Source organism: Apis florea, unplaced genomic scaffold, assembly GCF_048593485.1.
Source record: "Apis florea isolate Af1SG1 unplaced genomic scaffold, ASM4859348v1 contig_2278_pilon, whole genome shotgun sequence".
NCBI classification, from domain to species: Eukaryota; Metazoa; Arthropoda; class Insecta; order Hymenoptera; family Apidae; genus Apis; species Apis florea.
In genome coordinates this window covers 148,265-169,998 of record NW_028256551.1, presented here as the reverse complement: position 1 = coordinate 169,998, position 21,734 = coordinate 148,265, and the positions used below count along the sequence as shown (strand labels likewise).

At 34.5% G+C, this 21,734-nt stretch overlaps 1 protein-coding gene across 4 annotated transcripts in view; it reads left to right on the top strand.

The window, feature by feature from the left end:
* The window catches only part of LOC100871130 (lachesin), a 306,132-nt gene that overhangs the window by 214,302 nt on the left and 70,096 nt on the right, over positions 1–21,734 (top strand). For all 4 annotated transcript variants that reach the window (XM_086903121.1, XM_086903123.1, XM_086903122.1 and 1 more), the window contains exons 6-7: positions 16,797–17,014; positions 20,279–20,354. In XM_086903121.1, the coding sequence (XP_086759247.1) occupies positions 16,797–17,014; positions 20,279–20,354 (294 nt within the window). The remainder of the gene's footprint in view (positions 1–16,796; positions 17,015–20,278; positions 20,355–21,734) is intronic.

Sequence of the window (21,734 nt, the reverse complement as noted above, 5' to 3'; positions counted from 1 at the left end):
GCACACGAACCCACCCCTCCCCGTCCCGAGCTCTGTCGGAGTGCGGCAATCAACGAGCGTCGGATTTACGGGTGCATAGGGTCAACTGCATTAACAGGCGCCAACCGGCGAGGACGGGTTGCGTGGAAAGCGCTATCAGCCGAAACACATTTTCCACGTGCGACTGCCCGCCATTTTTCACGGTTCGTTTGCCCCGAAATCGATTTATCAGCGGGCGCGCGAGACCGCATCTCGAACGCCGGTTAGTCTCACCCCCCTTTTCCGCTTTATTGCCCGTCCTTTAGACCTTGCATCGCTCCAATTACCCTTGCCACCCGTGCTCCGTGATTTCAAGGCGTTTCACTCTGATTAGGAGAACGCCTCGAATAGACGAGGCAACGTTGTCTTTGCTCGGTGATGATTTGCATTAATCGTTGACGAATCGCTTAATTCGAAGGATTGTCGTTTATTTATATATTGCGTAAATTATTTCTAAATTATTTTGGTGTTTTAAGTTGCGATTGTCGAGAGTCGATTCAAATTGTCGAGGAAATTATTTCGAATATTAACGTTTCGAAATTTTGATTTTTTTTTTTTTTTTTGCCTTAAAACCTCGAAGGAAACTTTTATTGGTATTGGATTTCCCAACGACTTATCCGAAATTTATGAAAGCCAAGATTTGCAAGGAATCGAACAAGGTCATCCCAAGCTGGACCATCGGGGATGGCTATTAAGAAAAGGGCAAGGCCAACGATAACCCCGTTATCGTGGTTGCCAAACAGCTGTTAGCTTATCGTGTCCCGACATCCATCTCGTTAAACGTAATGGCCGTCGTTCCTGTCCGCGCCAGACAATCTGATCGAGCCAGACACGATTTCCATACGCGGCCTTGGATCTCTCGAAATAGTTACTTTCCGAATTCCGGAACGACACCTCGATCTGCGAATACATCAGGACAATGCATTTTTTCCTCCCTCGTTCGACGCTAAATCAACATCCGTTTCAACACGTTATTGCATCTTCTTCTTCTTTCGTATTCCATTGTTACGAAGGAAGAAGCACAAAGAAAATGTTCGATCAGGGACATTTTTATCTACTCTTGAGCAAGAAGTAAATAAATAGTTTACTGTTTAAAGTGAGAAGTGTGGTTAATGATAGTATAAACGTGTCGATTTGGCGATTAAATTTCGAAATCGTTGATAATGAGTTGGATCATGAATCGAAGATAAATCCGGATAATATTGTATGTCGTTGCAGAGGAATCTCGCAAATTCACTTAAGGCGGGAAACTATGTACACGCAGAAAGTTTCGTTCTGGCTAAGGGGCCTCGAAACATTTAACTTGGCTGATCCGAACAGCTTTCCAAACTGTTGGTATCAGCTTCGGGTTTCGATGGGGTGTGCATGAGGCAAATTGAACAACGTAATTGCCGAAAATTTAATCGACATTAGCTATGGGATATGGCAACCGCGTAAATACGTGGCCGCAATTCTCTTCTCTGTTTATGACGAGATGCATTAAGCGAAAGTTTCCGTATAACCGCACGTTACGGATACTGATTCACTCGTGGAAATCGTTTTTATTTATCTTTTATCGGTTGTTATTTTATCAAATTGAAAAGTTGTACGTCAAAAAAGGAAATATAGTGTGAATTTTTTACGTATAGATAGAATAGATATTTTTTTGGAATCGTATATCATGCTTATACAAGCCTTATCCGAAAATTTCCTCAAATTATAATTTAAATTTATGTTCATTTTAAATGTAGAGATAGAAAAAGTATTCGAAATTCTTAAGAATTTCGCGTAGAATTTATTAGCTCTTAGAATTCCAAGTAGAGATCTTCTAATATTTCTTTCTTTCTTTTTTTTTTGTGGGAAATTTTTCTTTTAAATTTTATTTCATTTGATCGTGAAAAATTCCAAGTTTTGAGAAAAAAATCTTTCGAATTAAATTAAAAAAAGGATGAGGTTAAAGAGATATTTCTACTAATTTGCTCTGTAAAAATAAAGTATCGTTTATAACAATATGATTTATAAATGTTTGCGCATAATTAGATTACTATCTGTAAAATAAAACTTATAAATCCAACTAGTACACTCTCCATCGCTACATTTTCTAGCGTATCAAGATAAATGAATCCATCTCTACTAACCCACATAAATGTTTCAGAACTAACTGCAGACACGCGAACCTGTCTTGTTACAGACTTGCTTGCACTCTTTTTATTCTCTCCCTTTGGTTTCTACTTTACGCTTTCCAAACGGTCGATATACGGTGCTGAAAAAAAATTACTACCACTTTCGTTCTATTCGCAATATTTCAAAAAAATGAAATAAAAGGAAAACATGAAAAATATACAAGTAATATTAACTAGAGTTCAGTGAAATTCGCAACGGTAATAAAATCCAAAAAAGAGCTTATTGGAGAATTAAATTATTCAGTTGAGAAATAATTATTCCACCATTTCTAAATTATTAATTTTGAAAGAATATCGTGTTACGTGTGAATTCTCTTATTAATAATCCGCAATTATAGAAGAGTATTTTGATAAATTCAATAAGAAGTTCAAGCAATAAAATCAATAAACGCGCAAGAAAGTTACATTGTGAAAGCTGTTTGGCCGGCAATGTATCCATTTATTCAACTGGAATGCCGCATGCCACGGCGCAACTGTTCTTCCCTGTTTAATTCAGTCGCGGCTCCAATCCATACATAATAACGCCAACGCTTATTAAATCTCACCACTGCCTATGGGAAGATTAAAATTCCCCGAGATCCCGACACGGGGAAGGAAATAGTGAAACTTTCGACCAAGGAGACGAACTACAGAATCCAAGGATTCTGCGGCTGCTTTCACGGCGCTTAATTCACCTCCTCCTTGCGCGCAGTTGAGACGGGTTTTCTTTAATCTTGGATCAGATTGCTTTGAATTTCAAACAACACCAAGCAAAGTAGAGTGTAATTCAATTGGAATCGTCCTCCATAAAGATACGGCCACTTGACCGCAATGGATTACGGTCGAAGTGATATTTTGTCGCCATTTCTTTCTTTTTTTTTTTTTTCGAAATAAGTAAAGTTCGACGAAATAAAATTCTTTTTGGATCGGAAGGAGAATGGAAAAGAAAACTTGAAACTTTTTAGAGAAATATAAAATCTTCAACGTAATTCATTAATAATGTATCGACGATATTTTTCGAGAAATAAGTATATTTATCTCGAAACTCTGTTAATACTCTCAAGATAGTGACTTCCGGTCAATTGATAAAAGATCATTCAAAGCGCGGATACGACTTCTCGAGATATCGTCTCACTGACCTACCCGAAACTTCAGACAAATAACAGACGTGGCTCTTGGAAGAACGCATTTCCAGGAAATGTCTTTATAATCATTTAAGATTCTCCACTTCCCGAATGATGATTCAGTGTCTGCTGTTGCTTTCCTGTGTTATCTTCAATCTTTAATTCAAATATCTCGTATAAATTAAAAACATAAGCGAATCCCTTTTAACCATACGCTCCTCGCCTTTCACCTGCAACAGATATTCCCCATTGAAAAACAGGGACCGCGTCGATTCACGGTGCTTCCCTCGATGAATTTGTAGACCAAGCCCATAAGCCATCATCCCTCGCGGACTTTACCTGCCCTATCAAACCGACGAGTGTACCTTCGACGCTGTTTAACTTCCGGCTGAATTAGCCTCTATCCACCGCGTCGGCCTTATTCCCCCCCGCCGCGCATTGTTCCCCACAATCTAACTCGACGTCGTTTACATTTCGCGGTAGCTCCGTTTAATATTTAAACGGCGCTGCTCAAGTCATTTCACCCTCGAGGTTTCGAGCGTGGAGGAGGAAAAATTTGCACGCGTCGATGACGTGAGATATTCGAGCGATTTCTCTACCATCCGATGGGATCGTTAGCGTTCACCGTGAAAGAAAGTAATACCGTTCTCGCGTGTGACTCGTGGAACGCGGGGGAGGGAAGGGGTTAACTCGACTCAACTGCCCTTTATTGCGGGCTATTCGTCAAGGAGGGCAACTTACGAACCTCTCCTTTTCTTCCTCGTCCGTGAAAAGTGAATTATCCGTCTGAAACGGGCTCCCATTGTTTCGTTCCGTTTTTATCCTCGTTTCCGAAGGATGAGTAGACTTGTAAACGATGCTTCTGAGCTTCGGTGTTGATTGTATGACGGTCGAGAGACGTCTTTGCAAAAGGTTTTAAAAGGAAGTTGTGTAAATTTGATTTTATGAAAGGTAGATAGAAGGTGGATAGAATAAGGGTGTTAAGGGTAGTTATTTTTTGGGAAATTAATATTTGTAAATCGTTTCTTTTTCTTGTTTTTTTAATATTTTATCGTTTGTTCTTCTGTTGCTCAAAGATAAAAAAAAAAAATTACATTTTCAGCAATGATCTCTCATCATGTGGATGTAAAATAATCCTTCCCCAAGCCAAACGTTGATCCTTTTAAAACCTTTAAGCATCCCAGGATTAATCGCGTGGATATATGTTTAATTTATATGGAATAAGGTTCCGAGTGGAAATGTTGTAAATGAAACTGACAATGAGGTTGAAATGTTTCGTACGGTTGGATTATCCACGTAGATTTGAATTGGTCGATAGAAAACGCGCATAGGGGTACACCCAGAGAGAAATATGAATTACTGAATTGCAATTGCTTAATTTGCAAACGTTTCGCTTTAAGAGATAATGGAATTAGCGAAGAATGCTGATAAAAATTACTTTTCAAAAATTCTTTTTCAAAACTTTTATCTCTTAATTAAAAAATTTTTTCTTTATTTTATTTATTGACAATTTCTTTTTTTTTTTTTATTTCTTTCCCCTCGAATACTTTACACACGCATTTCGTTAATAACGAAATTCCAATTTAATAATACAAGCAATAACTTTAGTGCAGAGTTTATATGACAAAAGCTCTAGTTTAATAATTGCAAACTTCATAGATACCCGATATCAGTTTCATAATGTTATCGATAATTTTAACGATTATTATTTCCCTCGATTATCACGATATAATCGCATATATTTGCTTACAAATATTTGGTATTTTCATAAAATCCACAATAGAATTTACGGTCTTGTCGGATTGCATAGGTAGGAATTATACCGACCGCAAATTTTATGGGGGCCGCTGGCTTAGGGGTTAATTTCGTTGTATAACGACTTTGCCGGGAGATGTTGCGGTCCACGTTGTTTCGAATATTCCCCTTGGCACGCAGACAGTTTGGTAATTATTCCTTTTTTTTCGGCTATACGATTTATACATCGACAGTAACAAATTTTATTTTTGTACGTATCGTGTAATTTTTCTTATCGATATAAATGTTTTTCCGTATCAAATGAGAGATATGAATCGATTCATATTTTATTTCTTCTTCTTCTTGATTGATCAATTAATTTTTGAATAAATAAAATTTCCGAGAATTTTATTTATTCGCCAATATATAAAATCGTGTAATTACGAATAATAAAAATGTGAAGAGGGAAAATATTTTCCTCGTTTGCGTCATAATGCTATCATAATTACGAGAGTTGAGCAATCGAGTCATCTGGTCAGTTTCACTTTCACAGCTTTTCAGCAAGATGTCGTTTTCCTACCCTTAACTAAATTTATGCTCGACGCCATAGTTTCAAATTGGAAAACTTATCCATCAAACTACGAGGATATGCCATTTTAGACACCTTTCGAGAGAGACCCGACACAAGTTGCCAATAGGATTAACTAACTAATAACAAGCCGGGCTAAAATATGATTGGAAAAAAGGCTGATTGCAGGGATTGTTTAACAATCTATGCGAATTTCGTTGAAAAAAAAATTATTCTAATATTATATGTAATCTTGGAACAGAGAAAAAAATGAACAAATAAAATTTAAATTCACTCTTCTGTTTCCTATTGCCGCGTGATATCTGCAATCTTCTCATTTAGATTTACGATCGCTATTCGTTCATCGAATAAAATCTAAATTTACACTCGAGGCAAAAATACGTAACACGATCTCGAGATCGAGTGAGAAAGACCAGAAGAAGAGGAGAGAGAGAGAGAAAAAAATCCTTGGCATGGGATGGACTATATAAAGCCTGTCGAAAGGTTTCGTATAGCAAGCAGGCCCCGTGCTTGCAATAAGGATCCGAGGCATCGCCTCCTCCACCCTCCTCCTTCTCACTCTCAGACGGAATGTTTTGCATTTTAAGAAGGTGTCGGATATCCTTTGCGCTATCCGAAGACGGCATTCCCCCGTCGGCCGGCATCGGGGAATGCCGAGCGAATGGAAGAGGGTTGGAGGGGGTGGCGAGCCACCCCTGAAATCCAAAGTAATTCACGAGGCTGTATTACACGCTGGGACACTCTCGCCGAGATATCCGGGGAAAATCGGGGAGATTTCGCGGCGATCTACACGATCGTGTGTATGTTTCGTGTGAGTAAACGAAACGGGGGTATTGACGATCGTGGCGATTGATTGGGCTAAAGAGATTTTATTTCGATGTTCCTTTTTTTTTTTTTTTTTTTTTTAGGTGTTCGATAAATTTTATTCGTGATTGAAAAAAGATTAATTAGTTTAATTTTTATTCTTCAGGAATTAGGATTTTATATCGTAGGGTAAATTATCAATTATTAATTGTAATAGGGGTGTATACGAGTTAATGATGAAATATCGATGTAGTGGTTATTAAAATTATGGTTTGTAAAATTTGGTGAATGAATCGCGATTTTTTTTTTTTTTTTTTTAATTTTTCAGATAATCAATGGAATATGGATGAAAGTTTATTTGTGCTATTTTTTTTTTTTTAAAGCAGAATCATGCTCGATAAATTTTCAGAATATTTTCACTGCTGTTTTATTAAAATAAAATAAGTCGAAATGAAATAATGAAGATGTAAACTGATATCGATATGAAAACAGGAGTCGGTGACGAATTTTTGAGATATTCATATCGAATATTTGGCATAATATTGGTCAAAAGCATTGATAGAACATTTTATAAATGTATAAATACTGATTTTACGTGAAACATGATTTTATTATTCATAACGGATTGATTTTTAATTTCACCTGCGAAGATTATTTATTTGAAATGAAATATTGTTTTTAATACGTTTTTAGAAGAGCTGTTCGTTACTTTTGCATGAATTTCCAATTCGTTTCAAAATATAATATTAAATATATAATATTTTAATTTGTAAAAAATGATAAATATGCATATGGTATGTATAATTCTTTCGTTTTTTCGAGTTTTATAAAATTATTTTATTAAATATTTTATACTAAAATTCCTATTAATTATTTTTGTTTTTCAATAACAAATCTACAAATTATTATTATTTCATTATTTATTTTATTTCCTACAAAATAATATAATTTTTTATTATTCGAAGAAAATATATCGAGCAAATGTGATATTAATTAAAAATAAATATATAATAAATAAATATAATTGTAGTGCAAATCGTTTTTTGATCATATTTTTGTTTTTATTATTCAAAGTATAAATATAGTTCATCATTATCATGAAGTTGGTTTATCCACGACTTTTGAACGAGCTTTTCATAAAGTTGTTCGTAGAACAAAATGCATTGTTCTGTACTTTCGTACTCTTCGTTCAACCTGCCCTCACAAAATGTACTTTTTATTTTCGTAATTAACGCACAAAAAATAATTTCGTTCGACATGAAAAATTTACAGAGCATCGAGAAATATTTTCTAAAAATTAAACTCGCGTACCAAGTGATGACAGAATATTACAGAATATTCAGAGAAATTCTATTAATTTAATTCGCTTCTCGAATTTTTAAATCTTAAGGACAAAGCAAATGATTTTATTTATATATACTTTTTCTCGTAAACAAATTATATGTCACAGGAAATAGAGTCATTAACAATACTCTACAAATCTCATTATTTTAGTCGAGAACTTGTATTTTTTAACTTTTCTTTAAAAATATATCGTATCAAGCATTGTAGAGAATATTGTCGATATAAAAATGGAGAAATATTTACATTTAACAACCATTTTCCCTAAAAATTGCATCAAAATTGGCGAACAACAGATAAGAGAAACCTCTCTCCTTTCTTTGTCATCCTCTTCTTGATCTTCCATTTTCCTTTTTCGAAACATGCAAACTTTCTTTTCCCCGTTACTTTTTACGCTCTCTTATTCCACCGATAACATCCACGTGTTAGTTCTATCCCCCGTATCGATTCTCTTTTCTTATTTCTATCTCTCAAAAATATAATTTCAACTAAAAAAAACTCTCTGGAAGCTGGACACGAATATAAACCTTTTTCTTACTCGATTTCACTGCCGTATCATTTATTGCATTTTGTCTCCAGAGTTTTCCCCCCCCGCTTACAATTAAACCGCGTTTATCTCGACCGATATTTGCTCGCCTTCACCACTACACTCGAGACTGTAATTTTCTTATAACGTTACAACACAACGATATAACATTCATAACGTGTGACACGTGTACACAATCTCGTGATCTGAGCTGAACGTTTGTTCAACACGATACATTTCGTGATCCGCCCAGCTACGTGTTAATTACTTTTAAATTACTCTTCAAGAGGGAGATCGCGTTAGAAACCAATTCTCTTAAACGTAGGAACACAAACGGAGTATTGTGGAAAGTATTATTATCAAAGTTAATCTCGTCAATGGATATCGTTTTAACAATGAATCGGTGAGAGATACTCTACAAAATTGTTAAGAATATGTTACGAAAAATTGGCGATTGTTCTCGATATTAGAAAATTTCAACGTTAAATATTTCCGATTATAAAAGATAATTATTTATTATCGTAATTCTGAATTCTTGAAATAGAATGCATCGTACGAATATAGAAGAAATAATTTTCGATTCTCAATATAAAAATATCTAAAATTTAAAAAAAATTTTTAAAATTACCGGATCTTCGTGTCTCGATTTCTATCTACGAAATTAAAAATAATTTCTTTTCCTTTCTTTTCTTTTCTTTCTTTCTTTCTTTTTTTCCCTCTTTATTTCAATGTTAGACACATCGAAATAACGTTCCTTCCACCTCGTCAACGTCGTTTCGAGGCGAGCTATAAATACAAAATCCTCCTCGGAGGTTGTGGCAAACAACGAGCTCCAAAAACAGAGGAAAAATCTTGTGAAAACAGAGGAAAGGAGAGAAGATCCCGAGGATCGTGGACGTGGTCAATTCCACGGGACTACAGCCGTGAAGAGAAGTAGAATTTAATCGAGTCCTTATTTACCAGGGGCCCTTGCTCAAAGAAGCCACCAGATGAAACCGATGTGGAGCCATTCGTTTCAATGCTCACCGGTTGGTAAACTTTGCTTTCTCCGCCATTGAAAATCGGAACACACTGGCTCCCTTCGGCTGCTTGAACGGTTACATCCGTTCAAGCTCTCTGAATTATCCCGGCCGCGGATTTCTTTTGTTCAAAGCGACTGTTCCGCAACTAGCGATAAACCAGTGATTCTATTATATTCTTCCTGTTTTCCAATCGACAATGACGATCGATCAATCAGTGATTAACAATTTTTTTTTTTTAATTCTGCCATCTATTTCTTACTTCCTAATTTTGTAGATAAGATTTCATAGTGATATATGATCTCTGATGTTTTACTCGTTGCACTCAAAGCAACACGGGACGTTAAGATAATGATTTGCAATTTGTCACGTTTTTTAAAGATAATATTAATTCTTGTGATGGTAATTGAGTTACTGTTAATGAAACGAAGAGGGCATAGTTAAGAAAGGATGAAAAAGGGGAGGATTTCAGCAAATATATTCTACGTTGTAAAATTTCGTAATTTTTGATACCTTAAGCATTCTTAGACAAGTGAATGTAATTCATTTTTGTTCACAACTAAACCAGTTCATCCGCATTGGTACTCTTGCATTGATATCTGGTAGAAAAGAGTCGAACGACCACTTGAAGAACCACTTCGCTCTAAGAAGTTATTTCAATACGTTGAAACGACTCGGTGCACAATATATCTGGAATTGATTTACGATGTAAAGACATGCTGAGCATCGAGTAGAAAATAAAACTGCCACCGTGTATAAGTTATATGAAGAGGACGAAAAAGTGGGAGGAGGAGAATCCAAAAGGGAATCCGCGAAGGGGGACTTTATCCAATTTATATCGGGCCAGACGACATTTGGATATTTCCACATTTTCTCCCTGGATATATGTACAAACGTTTTGTTTTACGGATATTCCTATGGTTTCAAGTTTTATTCCACACGTGTGGACGAGAATGGCGATGAAATATTTCGTTGGTGTGCATTGAGAATGCAATGGGGCAGTCTATATGATCGTTCCAGTGGATTAAAATAATTGTTTCCTGGTCGATTATTTTAACTTTTTTTTTTTTTTAACTGAAATTATATTTATTTCCAGTTGATAATGATAAGAGAATTAACGATTGTGTAATTAGGAAAACGTAATGGGAAAAATTCTCCAACGGAATTTAATATTTTTTTGAATGAATTTTTTTCGAAGGAGAAAGGAATTTTCGATATTTTATTTTTAGCATCGAAAGAGTATTAATTTTTATCATCTCCCTTTCATTTTGTCAGATTGCTGAGATTTTTGCAGGGATAAAATAATTGCACGATTCATTTTTCCGTAATACGTGTGCAATACATTTTACATTTTACGAAAAATAGAATTCTATCTATGGAAAGTTATTAGTACAATTTCCATTTAGCTATATTTTAATAAAAATTTGTTATTTTATTTAGATTAAAAATATATATATATATATATAAGAGGAAAAGTTGATAAAATATATAAAGTTTTGTAAAAAATGAAAATAATAGACTTTTGTTCCCGATAGGTGTTTCCATTTGTTTTTCAATAAAATTTCATTTCTATGGAGAGAAAAGGCAATTTTTACAATGTACCTCATGGTTTTTATTAAACTAACCGAACGTAACATTCGTAGATCTGGTATTTGTGCACGAAGACAGTAGAAAATGAAAGCAATTTTAACAGAGGTGGGGAAAATCAATGGAAGTGGGTATAGGATAAAGGAGGAAGGTATCAAAGGCATGCACTTCGTTCCACCGAAGCAATTCAAGGAGAATGTTTATTTAAATTTTCAGATAATTTACATCCACTTGCCTCCCTGCATCACTTTTCTTTTTCCATTCCGTTTCAAGGTATTTTTATTGAATTCCTGATGTGTATACTCCCTTGAATTTCATTCGTGAAAGAATCTCTTTAGGTGTCGCGAGTCAAAATTGTTCTTGTACATTTTTATAAATCGATCTCTTCTACAATTTACAACAACTTGCACACTTATGTTTTCAAACAATTTTTCTTTTTTCAACCATTCACCTGCATCCAATACCTCGAAAATTCGTTTCTCGCAAATCGAATATTTATTTTGCATGCCTAATTAATTTGGAAAATTGTTGACCTACTACCAATTTTCATTTTTCCATTCTCACACAACGTGTTACACAAACGTAACTTCGTAAATCACCATTACTTACAGATCAATGGCACGGAACGAGTATTTTTGGAATTCTAATAAATAAATTTCCACGTGGCACAGATCGACGTGTGCGGGGAATGAAATCGCGACAAATTTATTTAAGATTGATTGAAAAAAAGGAACGAGGGAAAGTGAGTTTCTCTGTATCCTTTGACCTCCTGAAAGGGGGAGGGGGAGAGATTGAATTAAAAAGGAACGTTTTATAAAATGAGAACGGGGGAGGGAGGGGGGTGGCGGCGGCCGGTTATTAAAAGACGTTCAACCCGTTTAACAGCATAAATTATTTATCATGTATCCGTCGACATCAAAGATAAGCTTTCAACGTTCCTTAAATAAAACATGCCCCGAAGAATCTTAAGGGATCAAGAAAATCAAGCTTGCAGCCGCTGTTAAAGCTGGCGAGATAGGGAGCCATGTAATTCCCCGTGGAATGAGAGGGGTGAAAGTTGCTTCCTGAAACCATTCGACGGAGAATCTTTATTTAAATTTTAAAGCTCTTTACTATCTGCACGCTTTTGTATCAGTCTTCGTCTTCGAGATGGAGCAAAATCAGATTTCATTCTCTATTCTTTATTTTTTTTTCCTTCCCCCCCCCCCCCTCCCCCTCTCTCTCTCTCCTATTTTTCTTTTTCTATTTTATCTTTTCTTTTCTATTATACAGTATTGGATATTGGTACCATTCTTTCGAGATAAAAGTTAAGCGAGTTCTCGTAGAGAAACGCAAAGTATCTAAGATATGACGAAGAAGATAAGAATTATTTTTTTTAATCGAATAAAAATTGTGAAGCGAAATCTTCGGATTTCTTTCTATTTTTTTTTCTCTTCTCTTTTTTCTCTCTGTTACACAGTATTAATTGTTTTTTTTTTCTTTTTTGTGGAATAAAAGATAATCAAGCTCATGTAGCACGAGCAGAAAGATTGTTTTTTAGTTGAGTAGAATAGTGGAATAAAATTAAATTTCTCTCTCCTTTTCTTATTCTATTTGTTTCTTTCTTTTTTTTTTTTTTTTTGTTACTCCTGTTACACAATGTTGGATATCCGTACTATTCTTTCAAAATAAGAGTTAAGCAACCTTTCATAGAGAGAGAGAAACGCGCAACGTGTTTGGCGATGAAAGGAAAAAATTTTGGTCGAGTAAAGTAGCGAGGCAATATTAGATTTTTCTCTCTGTCTGTCTCTCTTTTTCTTATTCTTCTTCTTTTTTTCTTTTCTTTACGCAATATCAGGTGTTTCTATCATTCTCCCGGAATAAAAAATTAAGCTCTCGATAGAAAAGGGGAGAAAGATCTCTCTCGGTCGATGGATAGAATGTTGATCGCGTGAACGAAATAATGCAGGCAGTTCATTAGCGACTTCAATCTAGAATTCTATATTCCCAGGTGTTTTTTCGTTTTATGCAGTGGCTCGCTGAATTCGCCAGGCTGTAAAAATGCGTGGGAGAATTAAAAAGTACATAAGTTATAAGGGTTGAGGTATTTAATGCAGACTTTGCATGGGTGGTGTTAAAAAGTGCGCGATAGTTGCGACTTTTGAATAGTGTAATAGGAAATATAATTTCCGGTGCGGAAGAGTGACGATGTAATAAAGAATATGGAAACAGAAATTTTTATTATAACTTGACTGAAATACGTCAGTAAATTCATTTTTTTCTTCTTCTTCTTCTTCTTTTCAAATTTAAATCTTTGTGGAAGATTTTTTTCGTTCCGCGGTAATAATATTTTCGCAAGATAAATTATGGATTAAATTATGGATACGTTATTTTTTTTTTTTTTTTAATTGTTAGATTGTAATTTTTAAGGGACGAATAAATGATGCTGTAATGAATCATTGCTGCAGTTTTCGAAAAGATGACAATGTATAGGGTAATAAAAATATAATTTAATTTTGTAAATTGAAAAAATATCGGTAGCATTGAAGCTTTCTCTTTCTTAATAAATAGATTGCTCGTAAAATTGTAATTTTTACCATGAACTGTAATAATGATACGAATGTTTGAACATTATTTTAACGCGAGAAAAATTAATTATTCTGATTTGAATGAAAATTCGTGTGCATGCAGAGTGTAATAAGTTATATATGAAGAATCTTTGAGAAGAAGAAATTTTAACATACTTTTACATACAATTTTGTAATTTAGAATTTTACTTTATCTTCTTCTTATCGTATTAAAAATTTAAAAAACTTTGAAAAATTGATTCGATTAAAAAATAAAAAGAACCACAAATGTACACGTAAATTAGTACAAGTGGAAAGAATATTATTTTCGAATTTTCGTTACAAAGACTTTCGTACAATGTATTAAGTTCGTACTAGCCTCAAATATTAAGAGTTATACTCCATTTCCGCACCTTCCACCTTTCCTTGTCGCGAACGTTTTCGCGTGAATTATGCTCGACTCGTCTCGAACTTCATGAAAAATGTGACTACGGGAAAGTTCGAGGTCTCCTGGTGTATTGTTACGAGGTTTAAGTTAAATTGAAGCACTCCCATCCCATAGAGGCATTATCAGGGGCACGAGGGTTCCTATGGAAAACCATTCGTCGTGGCGGAATTACTTTTTTATTGGACCAACTCCGCGGCTCTAAGCGTGCTAAATCCTGCATGACTTATTTTCTGAGATTTAAACGTGTTGAAATGGAAGAGGAAAAAAAAAGAGACGGTGGGATTAATCATGACCGATGTACACCCTGGAATTGCTCGCAATTCTCATTCCCGATCGAAGAATAATACTTCGATTGCGATTGGACGATTTGGAAATTTAAGGGTGGAAAAATATATATGAAATGCGCACAAATTCAAATTAAAGTATTTGGAGGATGAAAGTTATTCCGTTGAAATTTATTTAAATATTCTCTTTCTATATATCATTTTTAAACTTTTCATTATTGTTGTAATAAATTAAAAATAGTCGTTATTGAATGCCATACGAACTATTCGAGTTAATTGTTAATAATTGTTGCGTGTTTTAATATAATTTTATTAATTGCAATCATGCAAAGCATAAATAAATTTCATATATAATCAAAATGAATTATCGAGAACCGGAGATTCTATAAGAGATATAAAATTATATTCAATTAAGCTAGGGAAAGTGAACTTACCTCTTTCGTAATAAACAATTCTACAATTTAATTTAACGATGAATTTAATTGATTTAATCAAATTTATATCAAATTATATTTACATTCTTATTTTTTTTTTTTCTTTTAATATACTTATTCCCATTTCGTGATAAATAGTTAATATTTCGCGCATAATTGAAAATTATAACAATGCTAATTTATTCTTCGTTAAATAAATTCCTATTATTGCACTTATAAATCAATTTGCCCGATCAACGAAACGAGATACAAAGCAGCGATCATAATTACGGTGGAACAAAGTTGAATAAACAGAGAAACATTACAAGCCAAACTCGTATCCGTACCACTTTCGTTACTTTTCAATCAGCATCGATCCGTGCCACAAATGAATACAGGAGTTTCCTCTCCACTTTTCTAACTCGTAAATAGGCTTTAAAAAGATCCGATTAACCCAAATGCAATCCTTTGCTTCCCTATCCAAATGCCTTATCGATTATCGCAATTACCCTCGCGTTTCTACGAATCGAACGAGAAATATATATAACGATTTCGCTTTTTTTCACCAATCAATATTTTCTGTTGTCAAAACTTTTGTCAAAAATTTCACTCGTCGCACGATTAATATCATTTGTTTATTAAAAAAAAAGTACTAACTATACGTTTCGGATAAAATAAATTATTCGGTTTTATTTTAAAATATATACGTATTTTACAAATATATTCTATTTCGAAAATTCTCTCTCTATAAAACAACCTCCCCAGAAATTCAATATATAATTTACTACGACAACATTAACTATCTAACTGTCCAATATTTCCTTAAGAAGAAACTTGATTCTGCCTGTTAGCATACTTTTTCCTTTTCCTTCTTCAGCTGCCTCTTCTTGCCCGGTTGTTCACACTTTTCTATTTTCTTCCATCGACCTCTCCACCACCACCACCACCCCCCCTCTTACCTTCTCGTTAAGTTTTGATTTACGCGCCGCGGGCGTCGGGCAATTAAGAGCAAATTAACGTCAAGATGCTCGATTAAAGACAACAACGGGGCTGGAAACAACGCAAGGTTGCACAAGATTGTTGCGAAAACTTGCGTCAATGTTTCGACCGCGTTTTCAACGAGCGCCGTGTTCCTCGGCGGAAAAGAATGAAGACGGATGCCGGTGATATTTTATGGAAATTCGATAAAGTTGCTTGAATTAAAGGAACGAAAGAGAGGGCGGCCATTTTTTCGCCGCTTTACAACACCACGTTGATGGATTGTTGTTTCTTAATGGTGGAATCTGTTATGCGTCGTAACGGTGTATTTAACTTCAGGAATCGAACATTTATTTCATGTAACGAAGTGAAACAGTCGATGCCTTCGATGAGCGATCGATTTTGTTAAATGTGAAAAAAGGTTATTCGATATTTTTGCGAGTGTAATAATTTTTCCTGATTTTTGTTTAAATTTTTTCTAACAGGGATTATATCGGTATTATTTTTTAAAATTCGTTAAAATGTTCTTATATTCATATATTTCGAAATACTAAATTTTTTTAAGGTTGTATCAGATGACGTAAAGTCAATAAAAATCAACTTGTCGATGAAGAAAATTTTAAAAAATCATATATTTTTAAACGAGGCTTTTGTCAAAACATCTTATAACTTGAAATCCTTTAATAATTCTTTTTGATTTTATATTATTGAAATATATATCAAATTATATTTAGAAGTATTTACGTTTTTATCAAATGAATAAATTTACTCAAAACACCTTACAAAATTTTATGCATCCTAATTAATAATTAAATAGATTTAAAAATAGATTTAAGCTTCATTTCTTTTCAGTTACATTTATAGAAATTTTATTTTACATTCTATTAATAATGTAAATAATAATCCATTAATTAGGTTATTATCCTAAACAAAATTTCATCGATCGAAATATAACATCATTTAATTATTGTCTAAAAAATTTCATTGTCTAAAAAAAAAAAGAAAAAATTAACGTTACAATCAGAGAAATATCTTTTACCTCGTTGATGAGGCGTCCCGACCACCGTTTTGTTCTCGGCTGCTAAGAGCATGATCGAATCGAGAAGCGTATACAGCGCTTGTTCGACAAACTCGGGCCAAGATTTATAGACGTGGACCGGTTATCGATCCGTACGCCACACTCCTGCTTGTATCGCTAGTAATTGGAACATTTATGAGCCAATCAATCACTTTTCTCGTTTCAGTCCCCCCTATGCTCTGGATACCGCACCAATTGGTCGGTGCACCCTTGGACCACTCAGTCACGTTGGAATGCCACACCGAGGCTCATCCAACTTCTTTGAATTACTGGACCAGGGAGGATGGCCTGATGATTCAGGGTAGCAACAAATACAAGACCACCTCCACACCGGAGAAACCCTCGTACAAGACGCACATGACGTTGACGATACACGATCTACAGGTGAGTATCATCTGCACGTTTCATTTTTAATCTTTTACGTAAAATTGCTTTAAAAATTATTGGACTGAGGCCGGAGTAAAATATTTTCGACGGAGGGATTCTGTTTAAAATTTTAATTACGCGTATCATCGCTTCGAATTACGAGAATTAGATCTTCTTGATTTAATTAAATCAATTTCGATGCTGAATTAAAGTGGGAGTATCGATACAACAAAATTAATTCGATTACGCGTTTCATTTTCTCGATAATTCTGTTTTTGATGGACAATCATTTGAAAAAAGGAAGAAAGCCAATCAATCTTTCATTCCGTTCTATCAAAAATTCAAAGAAGCAAAACCGGATTCGCGTTGATTGTGAACATTTCATTTGATTCGTCTTTTAATTATTTTAATATCGTTCGTCAATGGATCAAAAGCTAACCGATACTCTTTCCGATGAAACAAAATCCGCAGTGTATTGACGCGAGCATTACCAATTGAATTGCAACATCTGGCAAAGACAATTCGTTTGTCGCGCTCGTTGGGACGTGTCTCGGAGCGACGCGTTGAAAATCGTTTTTAAGGAAATCGAATCTCGATGAATTCGTCGAAAAATAATTTTTATCGAACATAAAGGGATAAAAATAATAATAACATCGTTTAATGTCCAAAAATGCGTGTACATAATTCAATTCAACAATTAAACTCAAAACTCAGATTGATTAATTAAATATCCAACTCATTTCGAACAAAGAACTTGAAATAACTTGCAAATCAATTATAAAATACCATCATAATGAGGTCATTAAACGTATTTTTCGTGTAGTTCGCTTTAAAACTCGATTAAAATTTGAGAAAATTTAAACCGCTATAACTTGGAAGATAATGCTTTTTAATCATCGAGTGAGGGATCATTAGAAGCGGGAAATCTTCCTCTTTAAAACGCTCTTTCATTTATCCCGATACGACTTCCGGTTCCCGAGATATCGTCGTGTAAAGAGAAGAGTAATTTTTAATCGTTTACTATCTGCATCCTTGCCCCGTACTCGGACCTCTCGCTCGCTCCTCGTCTCACCGACCTATCCCAAACTCCAGACAAGTGGCAGACGCGATTCCTAGAAAAACGTAGTAAGCATTTCCAAGAAATAATGTAGGTCACGGTTTCATTCATAACCCCTGCGCTATGCTAAGCATTATAGACACTTTGAATCGTTATATCTCGGCGACTGTTTGAGATATCGGGATAAAACAAAATGTGTCTTCAATGGCATGCTTTCCTCTATATCCTGAGTAGATTTCGATGATAAAATTGTAACCCATATATATTGTACGTGAGTAATTATAATTGAAGTATTATATTAGGAATAAATTAAATGTATATTCTTTCGATAAAAGTGTCAGTTTTAATTATACCGAAAGCTTCTTCTCGTTATTTTTAATCACTATTTCGACAAGTTTTGATAGTTCTATTGTTACGTATTCATCCATCATTCTACGAAATATTTTTGACTCGTTTCATGAAATTCTGTCACTCGTACGATATAAAGTAATTCTATGATCGTTAACGAATATCGTCCAGGATCTAAATAAAAAAAATAGAAGGGAAGAGAAATAAAAATAATTTCCATTTAATCCCGTAATTGAACATAAATTTGGAGATTCGATAATCGGTAATATTAATAAAACGCTACTCTCTTGCCGACGACGAAGTAATTTTCCGTGGTCTTTTTTCTTTATTTTTAATTTTCCATCTTTTTATTTCGTTCCATATACGTGTGCCTCGTCGGTCCTTCTTTTTTCGGTTGTTTGTTTGCGATGCAAATATTCTTCCATTCTCCGGCGTTCCCTGAATTAAGAATTTCTTTTTTCCCGTTTTTTCTTAAGTAGCCTGGAACGCGAAGATCACGTGCTCTTTTTCCCTCGTTTGGCTAGTTTCTTGCCAGGTTCTTTTTCTCACGATTTGCTTGGTTAATTAACGTATAATAACGGCTCGAAGATGGATATCTCGTATACAAATATTTTAATTTTTGTTATAATAATTATAATTATTTAACGATCGATTCACTTTCTACGAGATTTTACATTTCGTATCTCCTAGAAAGCATGTATTATATAGTTTCATTTTAAAAGTGCTTTGGAATTACTAACGTTCACAACAAAAAGAAAGAGAAATGTATAAAAAATAAGGAAGTATAGCATTCTAGTTTATCTTTTCTTTTTTTCGTTATTAAGTATGCTTTTATCTCTTGGAACTTTATATTTTGCACTTTAAATTTTAGCACTTTTGAATTTAAAAATATTAATGAAGAATTTAAAAATATTAACGAATAAGAGAAAGACAAATTTTGTTATTAAAAAAAATTCTATTCTTCAGTTCTATTTGATTAAAATTAACATGCAATGTTGCGCATACTTAAATAATTTCAAATAGTATTTCTATAATACTAATCTCCAGACTTTAGCTATGAAACAAGAAGAGAAGAATGTTCATCTACTAATCCTAACTTCAACTAATACGAGAAAAATGGCGAAGCCAACAGGTGATATTTGAAAAGTTTTGCGGCATCTCACGAGATTTATTCGTAGATTATTTTCGCGTATGGAAAGGATATCCTTAAAATGTTGGTGTAAAAGAGGAACTTTTCCTCCCTCTCGTCATCAAGCTCGAGAAAAATATCCTTTCTTTCCCTTTTCATCCCTCTGTTTTCTTCTACTTCTCGCGATTCTTTATTGCGTTGCTTTTATAAGGATAATAAATGCGTCATAGGAAAAATTTCAGAAGTACGAACGAGAGAGCAAAGGTATAGAAGTTTCTTTTATTCAACTTCCTTTGATTCTTAATAAATGAAACAGATGTAACGGAAGAAAAATCCATCTCGTGAATTTCGATAGTAAAAGTGGATGTTAAAATAAATTATATCACGATATGATTACAGATTTAAACAGATATATTTCTTTCCTTTTATAATTCTTTGTCCTTCGAAATTCGAAATACTTTCAATTTACTAAAATACATTTCCAATTTTTCAAAAAAATCAACTCTCAAACGTTTTCATTTCATCATAATAAAAGGAAAAAAATGATAATAAAATTCAAACAAATAGCGAATCAATCGATATAAACGTTCGACTTAAACTCACCCTGCGTTTCAATGCGAAACCGTTTCTCTAAATAACCAACTCGATAAGTGCAATCCTGCTTAAAAGCCAGATTTCGACGCTCTGTCTCTCTCTCTCTCTCTCTCTCTCTCTCTCTCTCTCACATCATTGCCATTCTGTTTTTCAGGAGGAGGATTACGGCAGCTACAAGTGCGTGGCGAAAAACCCACGTGGGGAGACCGACGGCACCATTCGCCTGTACAGTAAGTGTCGTTTGTTTACCCGCATTTTAAAATATCCCGCCGAAACGTTTGTCAAACTAATGACGAATCGTGGATTCCTGGTGGAACGCAGACATGTCAGAGTTTCGTGTTGGATGTTCTCCTCTTCCGCCATCACGCTGTGGTGCTTGATTAAATGTTATTTCTCTTCTTTCTTTATTTCCTCGTTTCTACTTTTTTTTCCCTTTTTTTTTTTTTTTTTTTTAATTCTCTTCCTTTCGCAATTAAAGCGTGCTCGTCGACAGACGGCTCTCGGTCGTTTTGTTCTGTTTTTGCGTGCGCGGGCGATATTTTGGAAATGCCTTGAAAATTGCTCGTTACATTCTTGAGATTGATTCGTAAATTTGATCGAGCTCGTGAGACTTTACGACGATAAATAACTAACGTGTTATTATATTTCAATTTCGTATTTCGAAAGATTATCGCAAATATGTAAAATTTGTATAACGTAACGAGATTAAAAATCGAACCATTAATCAAATTGCACGAAGATTTAATTATTTATCGTTATATTTATCGTTAACAATTGTAACGTGGAACAGAAATCGATAAGGGTTAGACACCGAGACACATGTCTGGGAAGGTGTTTACGAAGTAGATGGAGTCGAAATACGCTATTTGCCCGAGAAACCCGTGCAATCGGTCGGAGAACGTTCCTCGGTCGCGTTCGATTTCGGCTCAGATTCTACTAATTCGGGTTTCCTCGGCAAATATATGCGCGCAATTAATTAACCAGGGTGGAAGCCTCGGGGATCGCTTTTGCGGCGATCTATTAATCCGTGATTAAATCGTTCGCGAAATCGTGCGGAAATGCCGCTATGCCTGACTATCATTCCGTAACGCCATTGGATTTGAGACATTCGAATAATTACAAACTGGTTTCCACGATCGTCACACTTTCCTCGAGAGCCCCGTTTATTGGAAAATTTTCTTCTGGGGAGAACGTCTTGTTACTTCTCAAATAAATAAATTGGAGGAATATTAGATTGTACGAACGAGCGGCACGTACGGTTGGAAATTATGTGCGCTCGTTGATTGGATCTTTCCTTTAAAGTTTAATGTCTGATTGTTTTTGCATATTGAATCATGGAGGATTAACTTTTTTTTTTAAAATACAAATATAAGGATTAATTTCAATGATACAATTATATTAAACCTTTCCGATTTTCTTTTCAATCTCTTCTTCGTTATTTCATCACTTACAGTACAGTAAAAATTCCCTTCCATCTAATCTCTCCTGAGACAAATTCTTTCCCTCCACTTAATTTTACCACCTGCAATGAAACCATATATAAATCGATCACATACACCTTTCAATTCTTTTCTCGCTGGACCACCAAGACCCAGCGCACAATTTCCACC